Here is a 25,958-nt window from a genome sequence, read left to right as displayed (position 1 = left end):
ACTGAAGGAAAAGAATAGAGTAGGGAGATGCTGAGTTCAATGAATGAACACATTATCTCTACGTTACAATCTGTGGTATCTTTGGTGAGATTTCTGGAAAACAAGAGAAATTCCACAAAGTGTCTGTGGTGTGAATTCTTGTAATCTGTGCAAATTCACTAACTCTTTGCTGATAACACAATCCGTAGTAGCATCACACAGAAACACTGTCTCTCAAAAACTTATCCTCTGCAGTTTTAAAGACTATATGGAAAATAATGAGAACAGACACTTTAAATGGCAACATGACAAAGCTTTATTCATTGATTTCCAACTGGTGTTAAACCACTCAAGACACAGCCAGTATGTTTATAAGACCACCACAGATATGACTACATTTGCATATTATGTCTAACTCACTACCATGCCCTCTTTTTCTTAAAGGCACTAGCTATAAATAAAAAACGAAAAACAGATAAAATTAGGGTAATGCCAGGAAACAACTGGTTGCGTGTATGGACGTCTACTTTCATGTTTGCACACATTCATGCTTTAAATGTACAATTTCAAAAAAAGTTTATTCAAAATAATAAAAAAAAGTTACCTTCATTTTTGGCATTACAACTGATAAAATGAAACATGCAGAAAACTCCAGGAAAGCAGAACTCAGTGCATCATTTTGTCAGAATGAAGCAGTTCTTTATCACCTTTTATGTTCTGTGATTACATTCATAGTACAAGGCAAAAACCATCTGGCTTCAGTATCATTTACCTGCTCTTCCATTCCTTCTCCAACATCTTTGGATAGTAAAATCTACTCTTGGGAATATAGGTTAAATTGTAATGCTATGTTTTCAACAGTCTTGATAGTGCAGCAAGGCAAAACACAGCTGGTTGTATTTACTGTTCTATTTCCAGGCTATCCATTTTTAAATCAGGTGGTTTAAAGCTAATCATTTCTTCATATGTAATCTCTGGAGGGGACAAAAAAGAAAAATAGGTGTGAACTATCTGAATCTGAAACACATAGCATTTAAGTAGTGACTGCATGTAGACCTTTAGCCTAAAGTAGCTGACAAGCATCATACGGGTATTGATTTAAAAAGAAAATATTCAAGGCAAAACAGAACACAGGTACAATGAAATTATTTGTATTTCTAACCTTACTACGAACTTAATCAAAAGCCTGCTGAAGTCAGTGGGAGTCTTTCCACTGGCTTCAATAGACTGTGGATCATGCTCTAAGATATTATTTTATAACGTATTTGTGTCCAGCAGTTGACTGCAAAAACACACTAGCCCTGAAAAGGAAATGCAGAGTATTCTGTCAAAGAGCTGCCAGAATGGCTTAATGAAAGACAAAATATAATATAACATGCAACCTTTAGAAAAGCCTAAACATGTTTATTTTAATGTACATGTTGCCATCACATTTCTTTAGCTGCAGAAAAGTGTTCTTCCTCCATTTCTCAATCCATTGTATTCAAACATAAATTAAACACTTGAACCTCTGCAGTTACACTTTGTCCTTTGAGGGTAGTGCTGTAATGTATGTAGATTTAAGGTTTTCTTATAGGATATTCGTTTGCTGTACAGCATGTTGGCTCTCAAGCCTGCTTACACCAAGACTTGCCCAAAATGCAGTGTCATTTTGCCCTGCCTTCTTGCCCAGCCCCTCTTCTCTCCACGATGACAGCAATTTCCCTTCAGCGAGGAGCAAGTTACATCTTTTAACTGACAGAAAAAAAAAAATCACAATTATGGCTCCTTTTTGTTAAATGCACCTTTTTCTCAAACTGGAAAGAGACTTTAAGGGCCTGATCTTCTCCACACTGAAGTAAATGACATATTTCACTCTGGCACAGGAACAAGCCTTTGATCACTGGCCAGTGTTTAGAGCTGATCAACCTGCTCATGTGAACTGGTTTAGTAAAAAGATCCATGTACTGGGGCAGTGAGAGAGAGAGAGAGAGCATGCACGTACGCAGTAAGCATGAATGTCATTTCTTTAAAATAGTCTTTAAATGTTAGGTAACGTCTTAGAGCCAGATCCTGGCCCCTGCAGTAGCTGCTTTGCACTGCTCAGGTGGTGCAAAGCAGTCATGATGACTGCTTTACTGACTATCAGAGGATTCCCCCAGTTGAAAGGAATCCCTGAGTTGTGTTACTCTGCACAATCCCCCATGTCTGGGATACAGGCGGGAACAGTTGGGTTGTCTCTGTGACCCAGTGATTGATCCCGAGCTCCTAGAATGGCCCCTCTGAGCCTAAGACAGCCTGGTATAAAAAAGAGCAGCCTTGAGCCACTGAGCCTTGCTCAGATGCAACCCAGGGTCCAGGCCTTAATTTCTTCAAAAGCTGGTGTCGGAGACGGTATTAGAAATGAATACTGGAGGCTGTGTATGCTATGCTTTTGCAGTTATTAAACTGCTTATTCTATTCTCACGCCATCTATTCTACTGAGAGTACTACTGCAGATGTTGTGCCAAAATGAGTGGAAGTGCTGCAGCAGCTAAGGAAGCGTACTGCATAATGCATTCAGCTCCAAATGGGGTGTTCCGAGCCGTTGCATTCTGAGATATTTTCTAACTGATTAAACAGCCAGGAATTTCCTGGCTGCAAACCTCAGCAATATGTCATGGAGACTTAGGAAACTCTTAGGACATACCCTGAGAGATGCCAAGCACTTGTAACCCCCATTAACTTCAGGTGCTCGGTTCTCTGCTCAGCATCAACCCCTTAGGGACTTAAGTTTGAAGGATAAAAAATAGGGAGAAATGTGCTATCAATTTCTTTTGGAATTAGGCCAATATTCCATTAACAACTCGGAGTAATCCTTTATGTAAATGAGGCCTTCAGGGTCTCCCTATTTCGATGTAGCACTTACTGTGCTTGAGAAGCAGTAATAAATAATATTAATTGTCGTAATAAAACTTGTAGAAATTTCTGCTTGCAGGAAATATTCAGGATCATATCATTCATGGAAAGAGAGATTATTTGTTTCCATCATAAAATGCTGTCAGTGTGGAGATGTACATGAGCCTGGAGTTTGTATGGATTAATGAGAGGACATAGTCTGTCTGCAGTTAACATTATTTGATTGGTTTCTATTAAAGTCCCAGTTATGATCACTCCTCTACTTTCATCTAGCCTATATCTATTAATCTGAAAGTTTTCTTGTGTTACCCTGTGCCAAGGAAAATCCATCCTGGAATGTTTCGAGGAAATCAGACAGGGCATTCTTGAAACAGGCTGGAAAATCAGTACAGTGCACTTTTTTTGAAATCTATCTTTGCCCCTTTTTTTTTGCCACATCTTTCAAAAACAATTTGATCTAGGAATCCAGAATTGGTTTATTCGGTTTTCTCTCAAGAAGTGTTAACACTTTAGACTGTTTGTATAAAGATAATTGGGTAAGCACTTGAATTAATGCTACGTGTTTCCTTTTATTAATTATTATTCATAATATAAAATAAAAATAGACTTAACTTTACAGAATTGAATCAAAAGAAGAAAAAGCAACCCTGTTTCCCTTGGTATATTGTTTGGGTGAAAATCAGTTTTCTACTACACAGCGAAATGCTGACTCAAACAAACCTGACTCTACTTGAATATGAGTTGCAGTTGCCTGCTGAGAGTTGAGTCACTATAAACTTAAAAACCATATTTTGAAAGTCAGCCACCTGATTAACTACCTATTAAGGCACCTAAAAGAAAGACTAATCTGATTTGCAGAGCTGCTGAACTGGCACTGGTGTTGATGGATGGTGACGACACTCAGCACCTTTGAAAATCAGGCCACCTTCATTCAGGTGAATAAATATGGACTTAACTTTAAGCACCCAAATTCAAACATTTTGACTGGAATGTTCTTATTTGTTTTGTTGGTCTTCCTAGAAGGATTATTCTATTGTCATCCATTTCACATGTCCTGCTCTATTGACTACATGGAGATAGTAGGACTTTTCTACTATCAAGATGGCTTTCATTAAATAAAATTACACATAAGCTCAGGCTTATCCACCAGAGAATCTCTCACCTGAGAGTTGAACAAAGGAAGCCAGACACCTAAGCACCTGGCGATATTCTGTCATTGCTGATTACGTTTTCTTTGAAGACTATTCCTCAGATTTTTATAGTATGTATCAAAGCAATGGAATAATCCCCCCCCCCCCCCGGGGCAATAAACTAGCTCAAAGAATCTCTATATGAATTGATGAATATTAAGGCGGTGTACACTTCAAAAGTGGAATCGTTAAATGTCAGTTCTTCTAAAGTTACTAACATGTTGTTAAGCAAAGTACAATATTTTTGTTCCAGTCTGGTCACAAATTTTGGCTGAAAAGCTTTAGCCTCTTGGGGGAAAAGAGCTGACTGAACTGGGCTGGGAGGTGGCAGTAGGGAGACAAGTGTTAAGAGGGAGGATCGTGTGAATTTTGGGGAACAAGAACTCCTAGGGTACTTTTTGTACATCCTCTCAAAATCTCTTTGGACTGCCTGATCCTGAACATATTGACCAAAAACCATACGACCCTTCATGTATTGCCAAAGCACATCTGAGATGCCATCCCTGATCTAGGTTAGAAGGGTAGCCGTGGGTTGTATCACCCAAAACTGAAATACCATTGCATAATAATTGGAGCTGCTTGCAGATAAAAGGATTTTCTCAGACAAATTTCTCTTTTGTCAAAAAGTTGTGAAATTCAAAATGTTTCTACCAGTTCTAAGAATAATTCATATGGGAAACAGGAATGACCAAGCCTAGCTGTCTTAACACAGGTGTTATTTCACTGACTTCAGTTGAGTTACTCTTGATTTTCACTGGTTGATATAAGTAAAAAGAGGATCAGGCTCTTAATTTCATTATTGTTGCAGCTAGTGGGGTTCTCTCACTGGCAGGAGAAGTAGGATAAGCAGGCAGAGTTAAGGTTGTTTTGGGTACCTCAACAGGAGTATTCTTTCTGGCAGTTAGGTGATGGATTTTTTTATTTTGTTTTTCAATAACTAAAACATTTGAAATTCCAGACTTTTAACCCACCCCCAAATACCCCTGATTTGAAATCACCGTATTATTAAAACATCATCAATTAATGGCTGATTTACAGCCTTAACTCTACCTTACCAATGCTTTCGGTTAGGGAATATAGTAAATTCTGTGTTTGCTAATCTGTCCTTTATTACTGCTCACATGGGATATAAATACCAAAATATGAAAAATGTCAGACATAAAAAAACCTCAGCAAAATACACATAGGCACTAAAGATTTAGGGCAAACAGATATTATGAGTAAAAGCATGTAAAAAGTTTGATATATAAAAATACCACCCCATTCCACTGTAACTCCTGCAATCAAGTGATGAAAGGTAAATAATTCAGTATTTAAGGCTTTTGATTCTAATATGTGCATGCAAAAAAGAATGTTCAAAATGTATTACTACACAGATGTTAAAGCAACATGCTGTTTTTACATGTTGCAGGATTCATGTCTCAGAAAACAGATCCTTCATAGAACTTTTTACAAAATGTGAGATTAGCGGTTTCATTTATTCCTGAGACCATTCACAACCAACAAGGGACGGTATTTTGTTATACCTCCCACATCTCCCTTTCAATGTCCCAAAACTAAATGAAGTACACTGTACTACTCTGTGAATGTGCTTAAATCGAATGTAGTTTTTTCCTTACAAACCAATAAAAAAAATTCAGATTAAAATATATTTTTAACAACAGACTAAAAAAGGAACAATGCGCGTTCTTCCCCTAGTTGTTTGAATTTTCCCATGAAATTCCTCAGAAATGGAATAGAAATGTCTCGCACACATTAGATTCTTTAATACAGTATACTTCTTCCATTGATGGGGACAAGAGTTATTTCCATAAAAGCTAGAGGAGAGACATGCATAAAAATCTTACAAACTGATAGGAAACTAGATTCACAAACTGAGCTGAGCAGCTGTGTGAAAAATTTTAAAAACCCTGTCCCTGTCTTTTTCGTTTAGGTAGTAAATCAACATTTCAATGGACACCCTTCTACCCTCATCAAGGAAAACATGGTTTAACAAAAGCACATGCCCACTGCACTTGTCCGTAACTTCATTTCTTAAAAAAAGACAATAATCAGTCAAGGAACCGTTTGGCTAAACAATGGCCAAACTCTCCCCTTGTCCACAGGTTACTTGAGTATAACTTATGTCGCTCAGGAGTGTGAATAATCCACACCCCTGAGGGACGTAAGTGACACCGACCCAAGCGCTGGTGTAGACAGCACTATGTCAGCGCGCGGGGGGGTGGGGGTTCTCCTGCCAACACAGCTACTGCCTCTCGTGGAGGCGGGAGTTATTAAGCTGACAGGAGAGCTCTCTCCTGTCAGCGTAGAGCGCCTCCAGCACAAGCTGTGCTCCTATAAGTGCTGTAGTGTAGATGTAGCCTATACATTAAAACTGAAACTTTACTGAAGATCTAGGTAACACTGCTTTTTCAATTATGTAAGCTATGACTCTCCGATTCATAGTTTAAGAGGAGCCCATGTCCGACTATGTAGCCATTCAAAGAGTCCCTTCAAATTAAAAATACCAATAGCTAGTTTACAAAGGTCTAATCAGTGTTCAATTTAATCCACAGTATTGGTACAATACAAATAACAATGTTTAAGGAAAAAGAAAAATCGATTCCTCTTAAATGGAACCGAAATAACCTTTTAAGTACAAGTTTGAATGTATTACCTTATAAAATAAGAAATGGGCAACTTGCACAAGAAAGTGACAGTTCTTGCATTCAGAGCAGCATAAACCACAATTCTGTGCTGGAGTTTTAGTTCCTGGTATTCCTTCTTTTATGGTATAAATTTAATAGGGTACTTATCTATGCAAACCGCAGGTAATGCATTTTTTGTCAATATAACACAACCGTTTGAATGTACTGATGTAAATACTTCGCAGGTCTGAATGCACACAGCATCTCTTCTCAGCCACTGATGGTCAGGAACATACTAACTAACCCATCTCTCACCCCTGGCCCCCAGGAAGCTGTAATACTTACAAAATGGCTATTTACATTTTTGTTATAAATAAGCTTCAAATATGGAATATATCCAAGGATTAAAAGCTTCTATTTGAAGTTTAGTAAAGCATTAGTAAAGCAGCCCATAACTGGGCCTATACAGTTGTTTTACTTAGCAAAACCAAGGACTGTAAATGTTTTAATGTTAAAAATCAAGAACTTGTATATGTGGTGGAAGCAGCATAAACCCTCCCTCAACACAGCAGTAACATTGCCATGAATGCCTTAAGACTCAGAAGAAGCAGCTTCCTAGTCTCCAGAGAAATTCTAACAGAAAAGAGGCAAAAATACTATATCAAAGCTTCATAATGTGTCAGTTTCTTGTAATACAGAAACTCAGCTGTGATCAGATTAGAGGATCTGCAACTTCTTCAGTTTTGTGCGGGATTTTCTAGTAAATGTCTACAAGCGATCATGCACAAATGGCTCTATTCCTTCATTTGGAATATTATTCTTTCCTAATAAGAACAAAATGACAATATTTTGCCATGTTTTAATGCTCTCCTAGCTAAAGCTGCAAAAATATTATTTCAATCAAGCCATTCTTTAGACCTACAAAGGAGATAAGGACATTTCTTTCTAAACAATCCGAAACCCTTGATTTCTCCCCTTTCAAGAATTTCAACCAGGTTAGCCTCACTTAGGAATGCTTTTACCTGAACCCATTAAAGAAATGCTAACCAAACAAACCTCTCAAATAATTCTTATATAAGATTGCCTATGCACTTAATTATTCAGCACATGGAATGAGCACACACATTTGCTGGAATGCAGCATCTGAAATATTAATTGTGATTTTCCTCAGAGAAATTGTTTGATCACCTAGATGTTTCTGCTTCTATTCATACAGTTAAAAGTCAAAATAATTAAACTGAAATAATCAGACCACAGAATCAGACTTAGTATTTGTCTGATTTTCAGAGCATTAGGTATTTTCAAGGGCCATTTTCTAATGACAAATGAAGTATGTAGAGAAGAGAATGAGCAGAGCTATACATCTCTTGGGGAGAAATTCATCCCTGAGCAGGGGGCCAACAACAAGGCCTATAATCAGCTTCAGTTCTATGCAAGCCCTATTTTGAAGGCTTACGTGGCCCATAGGCCTTGGGCTGGGCCTTTGAACAAGGGTTAATTCCACCATCTTTTTGATGCACCAGAATCTGCTGCTGCTGCATGAAACATTCTTGCTTTTTATAGAGAAGTTATCCCCACTTCCCAGTTTCAGCTCAGGAAGTGTTAAGCCAAGTTTGCCTCTGCAACCATTTAAAAAGAGGCTTGCATCATGAAGAGGAATTAATTTTGTGAAAAGGAAATTGTTAAACTTTCCTGTCAAGGGCTCAACCATCTGAGGAAATAGCAGACAAACAAATTAAGCACCTGTAGTTACAGCAGCAAATGCAGCACGGATTCATATTAGACAAGATATGTGCAAGGCAACACGTGCTGGCTTTGCAGCATACAAATTTTGTGGAGGGAGCAGTTGATGGCAATCATAGAATTAACAGAAGGAGCAATGGTCTCAAGTTGCAGTGGGGGAGGTTTAGGTTGGATATTAGGAAAAACTTTTTCACTAGGAGGGTGGTGAAACACTGGAATGCGTTATCTAGGGAGGTGGTAGAATTTCCTTCCTTAGAGGTTTTTAAGGTCAGGCTTGACAAAGCCCTGGCTGGGATGATTTAGTTGGGGAGTGGTCCTGCTTTGAGCAGGGGGTTGGACTAGATGACCTCCTGAGGTCCCTTCCAACCCTGATATTCTATGATTCTATGAATCAGCTTTCATCATCTATCCAGAGGTAGCAGAATTATGAGAGCGCCCTCCTCAGGTTAAAAGAGGGTTGCTCTTCCCTGACTGGACACTGTGGCCCATTTCCTGCCCTGCATTAGCATAGCTTTATACCACTACTATAACTCAGCCTCTGTAGGATTTCACCAGTGTGGAGGGATTCTTGGGTGGCACAGATATAGGCAGCCAGTTTATGGGAACATGATTGTGGGAGGGAAAGGGAGGATAAGAAGGCGCTGGAGAGAATCCCTTAAACTACAGGTATCTCCAGCTGCTGGAACAGATCCTTGGAGCTCTGGGTAAGAGTGGAATTGGGACTAATCATCAGTCTGCTCTCACTTACAACAGGGACCAGCTTCAGAACTGGGGGAGTGCAAAGATCCTTTACAGTTAATTTTGCAGCACCCCTTCTGCACTGAGACCTCCCCAGTCACAGCTCAGGATCTAGTCTAGAGCAGTTTCCTCAAGCTCCCCCTTTATAGCACTCACATCAACATAGCCAAACTCCATAGAAGAGCATACAATTGACCAGGCTCCCCATAGCTAAACTACATGCTAAAATATGCTGTATAAACCAGCTCTGCCATATCCATTTTGTGATGAGGGAACCGCATAAAGGGTCAGGGCAGGATTCTCTGCTTGGGCCATTCAGCACTATGTAAGCAGTGCAAAGTGGCTTTAAATTGGCTGGAGACAGAATTCTTGCCCTCCCCCCCCCGCAAACCCTCCACTAGTCAGAGGTGAAAGTAAGCCGGTATGGCCCTGTACGGCGTACTGGTAAGAGCCAGTGCACTGGACTGGGGCAGCCCGGCTTTCCCAGGGGCAATTTAAACGGCCTGGGGCTCCCAGCAGTGGCTGGAGCCTCAAGCCCTTTAAATTGCTTCCAGATCCCCGCTGCTAGAGCCCTGGGGTAGCGGCTGCGGGGCTCCGACGGCTATTTAAAGGCCTGGGGCTCCCCTGCTTCTACCGCCCCAGCCCTTTAAATAGCCGCTGGAGCCCCACCACTGCTACTCCAGGGCTCCGGAGGCTATTTAAAGGACCGAGACAGTAGAAGCAGGGGAGCTGGAGGCCCTTTAAATGGACCTCAGAGCCCTGGGGTAGTGGGGGCTCCAGGGGCTATTTAAAGGGCCAGGGCTCCAGCTGCCTCTGCCGCCCTGGTCCTTTAAATAGCCGCTGGAGTCCCGCTGCTTCCCCAGGGCTCTGGTGGCTAATTAAAGGACCGGGGCAGTAGAAGCAGGGGAGCCCCAGGCCCTTTAAATTGCCCCCGGAGCCCCGGGCTGCTGCTGCTACCCCGGTGGGGGGGAAGGGAGGGGCACTTACCTTACAGGGCTCAGAGAGAAGGGGGCATGCCAGACTGGAGCTTCACTACACAGATTTTCCACTGGAGTATAGTCCCTTATGCCAGTAGTATACGTACGTTAGTACTGCCTTTGCACTGGTCAGTCCTGAACTAAGGGGCTGCATCCAGCTACATGAAGCCCCGTAGTTTGGATGGAATACAGAATCAAAACCTTAGAGTCTGGGTGCCAATCAAAAATAAACACAATCCTCTGCCTACAGACTGTCCCCCTGTGTACCGCTATGATAATTTGGGGAATCTGTCTATGTACCATTTATGAATTCTGGTTGGTGTTATGAAATTGCTGTATTTCTGAATGCCTGTGTATGTGGAACCCACTGTTTGCTGCTAGGGGCTGTATCATGTCTCTAAGTCAATCAGACCAGGGTCAGTGGTTGGTCATTAGACCTAAAATGGTTACCTATTCTGGTGGAATCACCTTGGGACAGTCGGTTGGCTGAAGCTGGGAGTTAGTTACTCAAACTTCGCTGAAGGGAGTAGGAGTGGAAAATCCCCAGCAGCAGAACAAAGAAACCAAGGGACTGATGCTGGCTTTTAAAAGCCACTGAGGCTGGGTGGGCCAGGGAGACTCAGGAAAGCTTTGGACAGGAGAGAGGAGCATCCTGTTTAACAGCAGGATCAGCCGAGGTCAGAGAAAGTTAGCTGTCAGAGAGGGAGAGAAGTTCCAAGTTTCTGAAGAGAAGCCATGAGCTGCAGGAGAAGGATCCTGGACACCCCAAAGAACTCTACAGAGTGGTAAGGAAACGGAGGCAGTGAAAATGCATATAGGTGTGTTTATTAGATCTGTGTATTCCTCATGGTAAGCAAAGGGTAATTGTGTTTAGAATCCTGTGCAAAGGCTGTCTGTGTGTCTGTTGGCTTTCATTGCCATGTGCCCCTGAAGAGTTAAATGGTAAACACACAGTGTCCAGGAGGTGGAATCCTGGGAAAGGGTGTGCTTAAGGGATCTAAGTGTGTCTAAGGGATCACCACTGGTCCCAGGGGCTAGGCAGTTGGACTGCGACTCTTAGGAGGAGGTGCTAAATAGAGAGCATGCGCTCAGAGAACCCAGCCAGGGGCAATGATTATTCCTGCACCCTCTCCAACTACCACATGGATGGGAGATTTAAGAAAGACTCAAGATGTCTTGTGCACTCCACTTTATCTTCCATGTTTTCAATTTCCTCCATCTCAAAAGGAATATGTAAAAAAATGTCCAAAAATATTGAGGGAGAGTTTCTTGTTGACATGGGTGTGCTGAAAGGTAGAATTGCAACAGACCTTTTAATGGCCACAGCCGCTGGCCATGCACATATGGGGCCAAATTTCTGGAAGCCCACTATACAACTGGAAAAACAGTTTGGGCAAGCATTGGGGTTCAGATTCACCCTGTAGAAAGGGATAACAAAAAGCATACTCAGCACTTTAATCCCACATAATTCTTTTGGAATTGAAATGGTGCAAAGGCCACAGGCTGGCCCTCTACACAAAGGGAAACTTCACCATGGGTGCGCACTCCTAATTTGCTTTAGCTTTTACTGTGATTGCATGCATAGGAAACCATTAACAGGCCATTTGGTAGACACGTTTGCTATGACTGCAGAAGAAGGGTCAGAGCCAAAACCTCACATGATGTAAACTGGCGTCGTTCCACTATCCCAGCTGAGGATCTGGCCCACAAGAGTCTACAGAAGAATAAAAGTACAGGATCCTTACAAGATCACTTGCACCTGCCTTCACGTGGGGCTGTGCGTGTTGAGGAAAATCCAGTGATCAGATGATGGAAAGAGGGACTAGAACCAGAGGGGGGAAATACACACAGATTTGCCTTGTTATTCTGAAGTTTCTGACTTCAAGTTGTGTTGCAATTCCCTGGGCAAGAACCAGACAAAAACTGTTTTTTAAGCAAATACATTTTTTGCTGCTCGTTTGCACAGCTGCGTACAATTCTCCCTTACCTTTCCATTCATCTATGGTTCGTTCTTTATTCTCTATCGACTCATCATATAGCTCAGCCTCAGGCTCATCATCAGGATCATGATACTGAACAAAGTAAGCATGTGCGAGTGCTTCTGAGGCAGTTATTCTTTTATCACTGTCTAATATAAGCATCTTCTCAAGAAGATCTACAGCTAGGGCAAAAAAGACACTCAAATTAAATTTAAAACATGTCGTGGCTAAAGAGAAAGTCTAGAAGTGCAGATATTTCATAGTGAAAGTTTACATACTACCTCAGAATCACCCTTTTCCTTGTTCTTGATATTTAGTGCAAGAAAAAGGAAAATTAATGGGAGAAAAAAATTATATCAGACACAAACTGTGTCTATATACACACAGTATATCATCATTTCTCCCAAGATCATGTAAAAAGCATTCTTTTGTGCAATACGGCCCATGGCTTATGAAGATACACATTCAGAGTAGAATTTTCAGCCATTAAACAGGCCTCTGTTTTAGTTGGTGCATGACATAGGTTATAATGGGTGCAAGTTAGGATTCAGATGTCTAAAATGACCTGATTTAGACTTCCTTCCAAGGCCCTGGCCCTGCAAACACTTAAGCTCGTGTTTAATGTTAAGCACATCAGTAGTCATATGCTTAAAATTAAGCACGTGAGTGCACATGCTTAAATTAAGCATATGCATATGTGCCTGCAGTATTAGGACCAAAGTGACCTAAATTGTGAGTGCAAGATTATACTTGCAATTATTTGTACCCATAAAAAATGTTCATATGACGATTGTAAAGTAGCCTTAAAGGGGACAGTCACAGAATATGTACAAAATGTATTCATTTTAAATTTGCATAAAACTATACAATATTATACATGTGAGATATTTGGAGGACTAAAAGTGGTTTATATATTATGTTTTTAATATACATATATTGTAATTTATATATGAAAATGTAAGCAGTTTTATTGCTTTAACATATAAACAATCACCATTAGATTTTTTGTTTGATTTTTCCTCTTTAATGCATTATATTTCTTACTAGCATCTTTCTCAAATCACACTATCTGCTGCTTACATTTGTTCTAGTGGCCCAGAGCAAGTGGCAAAATGTTGATTCAGACAGTTTATCTTTTAATTCATTTGTATCAGAGAACAGCACTCCATTTCCCAGTTAAATTGTGAGATCTCAAATCAACACCTTATCAATAAACATGTTGCTTAACTTCAGTATATTTTCACTATCAGACAAAAATACTAATTATTAAAAACGTTTCTGCTTTACCTTTGCATGGGATTAGAAAAACTGACACATTGTAACTTAAATTTTTTATTGTGAGTTGATGCAGAGTAGGATTAAACCCAGTATTTTTCTACAGATTTAGTTACATTTTAATTTGCTTATTGAGAATGTTGCCTCATTAATTCTCGGTATTTATGTATTTTCTTCTAACAGTGGGTCATATTTAAGAGGAACCCCATTTAAATAAAATACTGATGGCCTAATATGTCCCAGAAGAGTCGTTACGTTCTAGGATCTTTGGTTTGAACCATACTGGTGCAAAAAGATGATGGGTACTCATTTCAAATAACACATTTTTGATCATTTTTCTGTTAGGCAGTTCCAAATTTTCTCTTTGCGCTAACTCTAGTTCTCTTTCTATCTGTGTAGCTCTGCAATATTTGACTGGCTTTTACTTTTTGAAAGCAGCCATTTGCCCCCTAATCCATGAATTGCTGTTCACTGGGAGCTACCTGCCTATTCTTCCTACCCAGGAAAGGGTCTGAATAGGCTTAATTACGGTAAAATGGTGGTCTCAGAATCAAGAGGTTTGGTAATGCTTATGACATTGCACCCCGTTGTCATTCGGCTGGGTTTAGTATAGCAACAGTAAAACTTGAGCTCAGATGCTGGTGAAGGAACCAAATTACATCAGTCTGAAAACCCTAACAAATTCTTACCTAATGGGTTGGCACCACGAAATACTGCTTTCAAATCCTGTTGAGGCATATGTGGTAGCGATTCAATGTATTTTCTAGCCTGGGAATAAATCAAAGCATATATACAGATTACATTTTTGCTCAATAGTAAACATGGCAAATGCTGGAAAATAAAAGTCTCTAATTGCTACATTTCCTACTCGTGGAAGACATTGTCTATAGAAATTCTTTGTGTGTGTGTGTCTAGGTACAATCATCTTTATATGTCTATAATTATAAAGCCCACAGGCAAGAGGGTTTTAAAAGGTAGAATTTTCCCCTTAAAGTTATAGTTATTTCACATGGAAAAACTTGTTTATGTTTTCATCTACCTGCACAACTGGTTTATCACCATAGATCCTAAAATTACCATACTATCTGCCACATGTCTTTCAACTAGGAAGTCAGCATATATCTCTTTTCAGTTACCACTGGCAAAGAGGTACTAAACTACCCGCTCTCAAATACTAATGTTTAATCAACTAAGGATCAAATCCTGACCTAAGATGCCTCCAAGGTGCAGAGCCTCAGGACCTTTGTAGCTTGCCTTGGCTCCATGGATGTGGGGGTGAATTGGAATCCTCAGGGCCCCCACCCTAGAGACAGCCACATCGCACATACTCAGCTGCCCAACCCACATATTGCAGGCAAGGTGCTGGGACTTGACATCATCCAAGATATTGCTTTCCTGATTTCCAAGCTGATGAGCAGCTGACCTGCTGGTTATGGGACAGAGGAGACTAAATGGGGATCTTGAGGATAGACAGACAGACCCTTGCAGATGACAGCTCTCAAAATGGAATTGTCAAAGGAGAGAGGACAGAGCATCCCTTCATGCATGAAAGAGAGTCTCTGAGAAAACTGTAGTTTCTTTAAGGAAGGCTGTTAATAGTACAGGGATTTCATCCCTGACCATCTCTCTTCCCTATACATGGGTTATTTCCCCTCTTCACATGTTACTGCAGGAAACTGAGAAACCCTCCAGGGCCCCACAGAAGACAGCAAAAGGGACAAAATATGAAAAGAGCTGCTCAAACTGGTGGTGAGCTCATGCCGACCAACTCCCTGGCTCCTGCTCAGAGAGCAGGCACTGAGAGTTGTGTTTTCTTTCTCCTCTGGATCCGACAACCTTCAGGATCATTTGGCCCTGCATATCCTGGTTTACACAGTAATAAGAGGTTACTGTGAGCCTTCCTGGTATGTACTCTGGGTCAGGACACAGCCACTGGAGAGATGGAATCCTGCTCCTAATTCAGTTCTCTCTGTGTGACAACGCATCACTGATATATCTCTAATTTCCCTGCAATCTTTTTAAGCTTTTCAATTGTTATACACTAAAACAAAAGATACTTTAAAGTATTTTGAGAGGTCATTCCAAGACACAGTCTCATTCAAAATGTATCCAAGTACAGGGTTAATCTTTAACTTACATACAACAAACTTGTGAAACCAGAAGTAGAAATATATTTCTTTTTACTTTCTATTTTACTGGAAGTTGTCAAGAGGAGTCAGACCAATATGGCTGCCATTACCAACATATTTCAATATATTTTCCTCTTTTTATTATGGAGGTTGGCAACTCAGCTTTCTAAAAGTGTGATTGCTCTTACCAGTGGTAGCCAGTCATCTACAGAGAGTACAGGTTTAAAGGACAGAGAACAGGATTAATTTCCCTTCCCATGGGAATATATCCCTGAAAGATGTTGTGCATGCCTGGGAGACGATGCTGAGCATGTTCTCCTCCCATGGTTGGGGAGAGAGCACAGCACCTCAGAGAATCAGACCTTTAGGGACATATGTTAATATAACTTGCTGTGCAGTTTTAAAATATATAGCGGTTACACTTTCTTGCATGGAAACTATGGGCTAAGATGGAAATCAACCATTACTCAACAGAAATCATCAGACTTCTGTGCATTTGACCATATTTGTGCCTAATCTGTGCTGATTTATTCACATCCCAATTTCTCATTTCAAGAATCCATCAGTGATTGTAGGGGACCAGGCCTGTTTTGTCTTCCGGCTACTGCCAACTGAGACCAATATCAGCTTGGCTGTACCTTGTTTACTCACCATCCTTTCCTCCATGTCCTTGTCATCTCCACAGAAACCCACCTATTGGAGCCCAGAGTATTTAAATAATTCTGAATCTGGAAATACTGAAAGTGGGATTATGGGCTAACCCCAATTTAAGACATCAGATCTACAAACTAACTCAGAGACTTGTTCTGAAACATCTGGTGAAGTTTATATAAAGATTCCCTCTATTTTTCCAATTCTTTAAACCTCTGTTTATCTCTGAAAATAAGTTTGGATTCTCCATTTAAGTCTTGATCCTGCTTTGAGTGGAGCGTAGCTGGGAATGCACAACTTTTGCTCTTCAGGACAAATATGAATGGAGGCCACAAGCAACATTAAAAAGTAGACGTAGTCCTCTGAGCAGAAGTTGAAAAGTAAAAGGAACAGGATGCAGGCAGGGAACGGGCTCACTTGAGGAGATGAGGAGGTAAGTGCTATCCTCAGCCTGAAAACAACGTATACAGTTATGGATCAGCTTCCCTGGCATTCCTCCAGCTACGAGAGTGATGTAACTTGGAGGTCATTAACTTGCAGGACTCTCATTAACTGGGGTCTGCTGCTCTTGGTTCTCCTGTACTCTCTATGCTGCACAGCACTTCTTCACTTGTACGCACAACTTCTTTAACCTGCGATGTGCAGGGTGAAGCTATAAGGAAGCAAAATAAAACCTTCTCCTTTACCTAGATTAAAAAACTGACAACAGGTTTTTTCAATGTATGAGAGAAGAGGATGGGCTTCCATTTTAAATTTAGAGAGAGAGAGAGAGAGAGAGAGAGAGAGAGAGAGAGAGAGAGATTGAGGGATTTTAACCAAGAGCCAAATATTCTGAGAAGCTGGTGAACACCCGAAGGCCTCAATGACTGTGCCAGGTTGCTCCATTGTTTTGTCTGACCCATCAGGCTAAAAACCTCAAGGACAGGCCAGATCTCTGTGGTAATGTTACAGCCAGCAAAGGCCCTTATACTATTGCTGCTGCTGGTGCCCAAGCTGCAATATAGGGCAAGCCCTGGGGCTGATCTAATTTGTGCCTCCTGGTGCCATTTCCCCTATGGGGCCTGCAGCAGTGAGGAATCACCAAGCGCAGGTCTCCCTGTGTCACACTTCCATTTATCTCATCTTTCCTGGTCCCCAGTATGCCCCCACCCCTGCTCCAGAATTCCCCCTGTCCCAGGGCTTCTTTGGAGGTGATATAGAGATGGCTCTGCCCTGGGTAGAGGTGTGTGTTCTGCAGTGGGGGGAATACACCAAAGGAGGGGGGAGTCATAAAGGAGGCAGGGTTTGTATAGACCTGTTGTGACTACTTTGGAGCAGCTAGGATACAATGCAAGGGTTGAATTCCTCCCCCAAAAATTCCCAATTGCTTGAGAAAGATCAGAATTTTAATAATCAAGTTTTAGATCTACAAACAAACCAAAATACAAATTTTTGAAGCTTCTTAAACCTCATGTCCCATCACATGATCTTCCAAGGAATCACAAAAGAAACCTTTGCAAAAAAACCCATGAACTATAAAAAGGGGAAAAAATAAAAATAAATAAAAAAGAGATTCCTGGCATCTACTGATTAGACTTACTGGGCTTTAGTCAGTGAACATCTAAGAACATGCAATTGTTCGTTATTAAACGAGTTTCACATCTGCAGATAAGACAGTAAAATATTGTGTAAAGCTCTGTATAGGAATATCAAACAAATATTTGTACAGGCAAATTAGTGCCCAACTGGGACACTCTCACAAAACTAAACAGACTTGCCCTCCAGATAAGGCATAGTCCTAGGAATTTAACCTTCAAAGAAATATTACCACCAGAAATAAACCCACCCTTTGGGGCATGCACAGACACAGACAATCTGACTCATTAAGGTGGCTCTAAAACAAAAGAAACGAACTATGAAAAGATAAAAGCCACCATAATAAGAAGTCTACTCTCCCCATCAGTGAGCCCACAAAATTACTCTGAACATTAATGAGTTACATATGATACACCTCTGAACCTAAGATAGGTGCAAAGCACAGAGGTTTGTACTACACTGGCCTCAAGAACAACCAAGTGACCATGCATTGGAGAACACTCCCTACATTTCTTGGCTGGCCCAATCTCTCAGCACAGGGTATGGAGGGAGAGCCAATGTATCAGCTAATTCCTGCCTCAACTCTTCCCAGAAGCCTGAATGCTCACAAACTGTGGAGCTCCCCCAAGCCCATAACAGTTACATTTTAAAAAAATAAACAGCTGGAAGTTGCAAGAAAATGGAGTGTTAGCCTAGCTATGTTAGTTTCCTCAATTGTTCAACAGATATGAATATACTGGTAAGAAAAACATTAACACACACAAAGGCCAAAAAAAAAAAAAAAAGCCTTCACAGAATGAGAAATAAAAGCACTGTTAGAAATCCAGCAAATTAGCAAAAAGGTGTTAGACCAGCTTTATTTACTTGTCACCTACACAGCTCTTATATTCTGCATTAAGTGTTGCAGTAGCACATTGAACGCAGAGGAAAAATATTAACTGCCTGTGTAACCAGTGTGTGACAGTGCATGAAAAACTAAATTATTAACTCAGCTAAATTATGGAACGGTGAACTCACATGTTCAGATGATATTTTCTTGAGGAGTTCAGAACTGGGTGTTCCCACAACTTCCATTATTCTCTTTAGTTGGTCAATATCTGCACGTATTCAAGAAAACTCCAGGAAAGATAGTAAAAGTAAGCAACAGACAAGCCTTTTTTGTTTAAATAAACCCTGAAGTCCTGCACAGATGGTCAGATCCTCAGATGGAGGAAGTGACACAGTTCTATTGATTGCAATGGAGTTAGCCAATTTATACCAGCTGAAGATTAGGTCCAGAGTGTCTTCTTGTCCACTGCCCAGAACCTCGTGTATTCATTTACACCTACGGACTGTGAGTGTAAAATGCTACCACCAGTGTAAGGTCCCAGTTCAACACAGTCATATGCCTAACTTTGAGTTGGATGGGACTTAAGCATGTGCTTAACAATTTCAGCCTATGCTCAAGTGCTTTGCTGAACCAGGATGACTGCTGACTCGGGGGCTGAGTGGAGAATTCTGACTGGGTAGCATATTACACCCATTTTGCACTGGGGCAAAGGAGCGTAGAACCAGGCCCATAATCTTTAAAATGTACATTTTCTGAGTTCGTATATGATTTGAAAAGTGAACCACATTAACACTTCCTCTAGTGATTCAAGATTAATTTAAAGTCTCAGTGAAGTTGATGAAACACTGTAACTCTAGATTTTATTTTACAAGAAAGAAAAAAAAACTGGTAAGTCTGTATTTTGCAAAAATCCTACTTTTGGAAACAATACACACCAGCTTACCAAAAACAGTCAGAAACACCACCTTAGTCAAGGGATGCAAAGCAACAGGTATTATTAAGAACATCTGAGTGATGCCCTCGTGCCATTGTTGACAATAGAGTCTGATTGATTTAAACACCACAGAAAGCTCAATGGCAAGATGTTACCATGTCTTAGCTGTTTTTCAGGGATCTATAATATCATCATGCCTTTTCCACACCTGGCCATATTGTAGATTTAGCTGCGATGTTAGGATTTTTTCGCTTTTCAGAGTAGTGAGAACAGTCAGACCTGGTCTACACTACACAATTAGGGTGACGTAAAGCAGCTACTATGAAAGTGCCCTTCTACACTGACATAATAACGCCACCTCCACAAGAGGTGCAGGGCTTATGTCGGTGCAGTTAGGGTGATGCAGTGTGAGACACTGCATCACTTACATCGGCTGTTGGCCGTCTTGTCAATTTCACGGCTCCAGACACTGACAAGAAAGCTGGGCAGCTAGAGCCCAGCTGCCCCTGGTTCCACGCTCCCAGACTGGCTGCTGCCCAAAGGCTCCCTACTTCCCACGCAGGGAGGCAAGAAGTCCAGGCGGCTCCAGCAGGGAGCTGCGTGGAGCGGAGAGCCCTGGCTCTCAGTCCCCCTGCAGTCACTGGAAGCGTTCCTGGTGAGGATGCACACCACCAACAGAAGGAGGGTAGAGTGGACATCAGCCACTGCAATAACGACTGCAGTGGCTGCAAGTTCACCTAACACAGATCGAGTTAGGACAGTAGCATAGATGTGCCCTTAGTGTGGAACACAACAGAATCTGATGTACACTGTGCCTCTGTTTTGAATGCAGAGAGGTTTTCTGATGTGATCTAGCAACCATTTCTTTATCTTCCACTCTCTTCAGTCTCTATTTTTACTTCCTCTACATTTCCTTTTACTATTATTCTACTCTACTCAGCAACGGCCTTTTCTGCCCTCCTGTCAGTCAGAGAAACAACACAGGCTGCAATAGAGCCCAGCAGTATTGCACCATGAACCATAATAGTCCCACTACTTTATGTTGGAATGAGGGATTTTTATGTTGCCTCTCTTGCCTACATACAAATAAAAACAGCAGTTCTACAACAATAAGTGACATGCATATTAATTCAATTTTAATAAATTAGGGTGACCAGACAGTAAGGGTGAAAAATCAGCACAGGAAGTAGGGGGGTAATAGGAGCCTATATAAGAAAAAGACCCAAAAATCAGAACTGTCCCTATAATATCGGGACATCTGGTCACCCTGTAATAAATGCATGTTGTTTTTGAGAAACTGCACAAATGAAAGAAATCAATCCTTCTAGGTCATTATTTAACTAGATCATTATTTATATATCAGGCATAAAATAAAGATTGCATGTAGCTTCTTGTGGTTTAAGAACATCTGTTATTGCTTTTTCTTCTGATGGTTGTTACATTCAGCAGTTATGTATAGTAAATTGAACTATTAGCAAAGCTCAGTTTGCTGTATTGAAGGCTTGTTACCTGGCAAATATAGCCTTAAGAACATTTTGGCGATTAGAGAACAGGAAGAACTGTGGTGCATTTGCACTTTATGTAACTGCATTTTATGTTAAGGATACAGTCGTTTCCTGGAAAAAGAGCCTTGCCTTTCAATAGCTCTGCCATGATGCATCCCACTGACCAAATGTCAACTGCCAAAAATAAGAAGATAGGGATATGCACGATAAACATAATAAAAATGGTTAAATGCAGTTGCTTTTTCCTATTGTGACTATATTGTTTGTAGTTTAAAAATAAGTATCTTACTTTACCTGTTTGATTATAGTGCATCCAGTTTAACATAATTTCTGGAGCTCTGTACCATCTTGTTGCTACATATCCAGTCATTTCATCATCAGTTTGTCGGGCTAAACCAAAGTCTAAAATCTACAGATGAAAAAAACCCAAGATTTCTCATTATTTTTATTATAGGAGTTGATTTGTTCCCTGTTCTTTATTTCTAGCTTACTTCAGCCGTTAAAACACCTCAGCTTGCAATGAATTCGATCCTCAACATTTCATACCCAGCCCAAGTTTGCTCCCCAGCTCATGCTTTCTGGTAATACTAAGAAAGATGGAGTCCTTTAATGACTAAGAACCTGACCTTGATGTCAGTGGACCGACTTATGCAGTGCCCCATTAAAGTAATTGGGGCTACGTGTTGGTGCCGGGGTCTCTTCATGGTAATATGACTGTAGAGTTGGAGCTTAAATGGAATTCGACCCTTTTACACAAACTCTGAATTTGACCTTAAATTTAATTTTCCTGTAACATTACATTGATAGCAATAATCGCCACTAGTATATCAGAGCTGAAGAATATCAACAAAGAAAATTAAGCCTGAATTGTATAGGTATAAAATGCCAACACGCAAAAACATCAGATTATGACATGTTAAAAGCACCACTATATTACTTACAAATGCCCCAATGTTCCCTTGTTTCCTTAGCTCAGCGACTTGTGCTTAGGCCTTGTAACATATATAGCATTTATTCAGTCACACACATTTTGATGCCACTAAGAGAGGCATATGTAAGCTGCATAAGGAAAAGCTCACAGAGTACCATCTAACACCCCACTGAAATGAAAAGGGAGTTTTTCTTAAAAATAGCACACACGCATTTGATGGCACAATATTGCCTGCTGAATGCCCCCTTTTGGAAAGCTCATGTCCAAGAGAAAGCATTATGTTTCAGTATATTTCTTTGCTTTCTGCTATCTACTTCTTTATTTGGGATAGTCAGCATCCTAACAATGACTGTGCTGTAAAAGCATTCCTAAATCCAGAGGCGCTGACGGAAAATATTCTAGTCCATTGACCCAATCAACAGAAGTATCAGCATCTTTCAAGTGAGATGGGAAATAAAAGCACCTAAATACTTTTAAAAATCTGGCCCCCACCACCACTATCAAAGGACACGCTCAGCACCTTGTGGGATGGGATCCAATCCTGCTCTTGTGAAGCCACTGGCAAAACTCCCAGCAATTCCAATGGGAGCAGGAAAAACACTTAGGATTTCACTCAAACTCCCTAGTGATAATCCAGTTTTAATGTTATGTTATGTACAAATATTCCTCTTTAAAACAGCTACTTAACTAACCTGATTTTAATACATGTGATTAATATATATTAAAATCCCACCCTTACTTGTAATATACTTTAAAAATAACTTTTCTATTTATTAATTTTCTCTAAGTAAGCAAATAATGAAATACAACATCTGAAGCAAGAGCCATATGAATAATGACTAGACTCTGCAACACTAAGAACATAAGAATGGCCCTACTGGGTCAGATCAAAAGTCCATCTAGCCCAGTATCCTGTCTTCTGACAGTTGCTAGTGCCATGTGCCACAGAGGGAATGAACAGAAAAGGTAATCATCAAGTGATCCATCCCTGGTCGCTCATTCCCAGCTTCTGGCAAACAGAGGCTAGAGACACAATTCCTGCCTATCCTGGCTAATAGCTATTGATGACCCTATCCTCCATGAATTTATCTAGTTCTTTTCTGAACCCTGTTATGGTCTTGGCCTTCACAACATCCTCTGGCAAGGAGTTCCATAGATTGACTGTGCGTTGTGTGAAGAAATACTTACTTTTATTGTTTTAAACCTGCTGCCTATTCATTTCATTTGGTGACCCCTAGTTCTTGTGTTATGAGAAGTAGTAAACAACACTTCCTTATCTACTTTCTCTACACCAGTCATGATTTTATAGACCTCAATCATATCTCCCCTTAGCCGTCTCTTTTCCAAACTGAAAAGTCCCAGTCTTATTAATCTCTCCTCATACGGAAGCCATTCCATACCCCTAATCATTTTTGTTGCCCTTTTCTGAACCTTTTCCAATTCCAATATACCTTTTCTGAGATGGTTCAACCACATCTGCACACAGTATTCAAGACGTGGGCGTACCATGGATTTATATAGAGGCAACATGATATTTTCTGTCCTATATATCCATCCCTTTCTTAATTATTCTCAGCATTTTGTTTGCTTTTTTGACTGCCGCTGCAAATTGAATGGATGTTTTCAGAGAACTATCTACAGTGACTCCAAGATCTCATTCTTGAGTAGTAACAGCTAATTTAGACCCCATCATTTTATATGTATAGTTGGGACTATGCTTGGCATTTATCAACATTATCAACATTAAATTTCATCTGCCTAGTACAAGGAAAGGGCATTTCACAGCGATGTGTTTTTACATTTTTCCATAATTGATCATTTCTTGCTCAAATATGTTGGTACACTTTTTATTTCCTTTTTGGCTATGCCTTAAAGCACCACCAATTTAGATTTTCCCATAACAGTTTGGCATCATACAAGCGAATAAGTAATGAAAAAAATGAATGTAACCCAGCCAAAAAGTAGGTGAGGAGAGAGGAGATTGGGTGGTGTGTAAATTCTAGAAAAGAAGATTTAAAGTCTTCTTTGTCACTGTAGAGTATAAAGAGTAACATGGACTTTTATAAAGAGAATGATCAGGCAAAGACTTCCCATAATCCCTCAAAAATGAGACTCCATATACTGGTATGAAAATATTAAAGGCCAGTCATGATATTTGCTGAGCTTCCTCAGCTTCCACTGAGGTGAATAGAAGCTGTAGGTGCTTTAATCCTCAGGTTAATTGCACTGTACTGGGTGTGTTGTCAGCTACTGTGATTTTGTTGCAGGTTTCATGGAATTTGGTGTTTTCTTTCAAATTTCAGACTAAAGCCATCATCATCATATCTCTGCTTTCATTAAAAAAAAAATGAAAATGAAGCATGTTCTGACTCTGATGACTGTGGAGAAAGGCTTGAAAAAGTGAAGAGAGTGTACCCCAAAGGCTCAGAAAACTCTAAGCTTTTTGGGGTTGGGGCTGTCTTCCCGTTCTGTTTATACAGCACTTAGCACAATGGGGTCCTGATCCAACATTAGGGCTTCTAGGTGCTACGATGATACAAATTTTAAACAACCAACAACAATAATCCAGAAGGCCAAAAAAAAAAAATCCACATTTTATTTAAAAAAAAAATTCATGATTTTTGGAGCCTGACTCATGACTTTTGAACACCTGGGGTTGGTAATACTGGTGTTTGCATTACCAAAGTACCCATTTATATATTTCAGCCAGTTTAATCGTTGTTAACTTTCTATAAGTGTATGTCCTGTAGATGTAGGGTAGTTGCGGTATGTACTGCTTCACCTCGACATCTGGGGCCAGATCCTGGAGTCTTGTCACTTTGAGTATCAGCTAAAATTTTGGGCCCTAAGCCCATTTTTTAACCTAAGTGCTTCCTATTCTCAGTTTTTAAATGTGAAGAGGATTTTTATTCACAGTAAACAATTTGTACATGCTACCTGAAATAGTGGTTAATATCTGTATCCTCACAAATATTGTTAATGCAATTTATTTTTTATCTGCCAGTAAAGCAACAGTAACTAAATACATGGATGTGTACTAACAGAAAAATGGCAGTTAATGTTGGTTCAGAAAAGTTCTAGTTCCAGAGATATTACAAGAACCTTCATCACAATAGCATGAATCCTACCCTTAATTCACAGTCTTCATTTACAGCTAGGTTACTGGGTTTCAAGTCCTGTATCAGAACAAACACAGCGTTAGTCATGCACACCTAATAAGGTTAAATTAGTATTGTAACAATATCAAGCCTGACATTGGGCAGTGCACACTGCATTGATTTGTATTCTCTAGCTAACTGAACTCACCCGGTGGATGATTCCAGCTGAGTGAATATACTGTGGAATAAAGAAAAAAAAAAAAAAAAAAAAAGATAAGAAAGCAAGATTAGAAAAAAAGTGGAAAAAAGGTAACAGTCACTTGTTCTATTCATATTTTTTTGTCCTCTATTTTTGGTGGTTTTATATAGAGTTAAGATTTAGATCAGGAAACATTCCTATCTGAGCAGCAATCACAAATACTAATGGGCTGGTAGCACAAGTGTCACCAACTTGCTCCTAGATGTAAGTGTTCTCTCTCTCTCTTTCAAATATGAACACTTCAGGAAAAAAACTAACCAATAAAACTACACTGATATCCTTAGAGCTGTAATACACACCCTTCTATCAAAAGTTGATTGACTATATAGTGTTTGATAAAAAGACATTAATTTCATTCCAATTTGGACCTCCATTTTGATCATCTGGATCCACATGCCGCCTTTCTATGCAAGTCAATGGATGCATACCCTAGCTACCAGCTAGAATCTTCACACACAAAATACATGGCTGTGTAACTGCATTTTTATTGAAGAGGGGTGGTGGGTTCACTGCAAGCAGATATTCATGTGCTCATTTTAAAGGGAGTCCTTGCTTTTCACAACAAACAAGAGGAAAACACTCTTAGGATGCTGATAAGATGAAATCTGATCAAGGACTGTTTTAAAAAAGAACACTTCCATCTTTCAGGTACAACTTACCTA

General features: G+C 40.2%; 1 protein-coding gene across 6 annotated transcripts in view; it reads right to left on the bottom strand.

Annotated features, from left to right (window-relative positions):
* Nucleotides 1-271: 271 nt before the first annotated feature.
* Nucleotides 272-25,958, bottom strand: part of MAPK11 (mitogen-activated protein kinase 11) — a 48,901-nt gene continuing 23,214 nt past the window's right edge. For 5 of the 6 annotated variants that reach the window (XM_037889001.2, XM_037889005.2, XM_037889004.2 and 2 more), the window contains 8 exons: nucleotides 25,246-25,275; nucleotides 25,068-25,115; nucleotides 21,303-21,417; nucleotides 21,111-21,182; nucleotides 18,758-18,837; nucleotides 14,075-14,153; nucleotides 12,119-12,292; nucleotides 272-953 (listed from right to left, as the gene is read on the bottom strand). In XM_037889001.2, the coding sequence (XP_037744929.1) occupies nucleotides 880-953; nucleotides 12,119-12,292; nucleotides 14,075-14,153; nucleotides 18,758-18,837; nucleotides 21,111-21,182; nucleotides 21,303-21,417; nucleotides 25,068-25,115; nucleotides 25,246-25,275 (672 nt within the window). In that variant the 3' untranslated portion in view covers nucleotides 272-879. The remainder of the gene's footprint in view (nucleotides 954-12,118; nucleotides 12,293-14,074; nucleotides 14,154-18,757; nucleotides 18,838-21,110; nucleotides 21,183-21,302; nucleotides 21,418-25,067; nucleotides 25,116-25,245; nucleotides 25,276-25,958) is intronic. The other variant, XM_037889003.2, reaches the window with a different exon arrangement.

Source organism: Chelonia mydas, chromosome 1 (assembly GCF_015237465.2).
Source record: "Chelonia mydas isolate rCheMyd1 chromosome 1, rCheMyd1.pri.v2, whole genome shotgun sequence".
Classification (NCBI taxonomy): domain Eukaryota; kingdom Metazoa; phylum Chordata; order Testudines; family Cheloniidae; genus Chelonia; species Chelonia mydas.
Note: the sequence above shows the minus strand (reverse complement) of the source record. Positions and strands in the feature narration are given on the sequence as shown.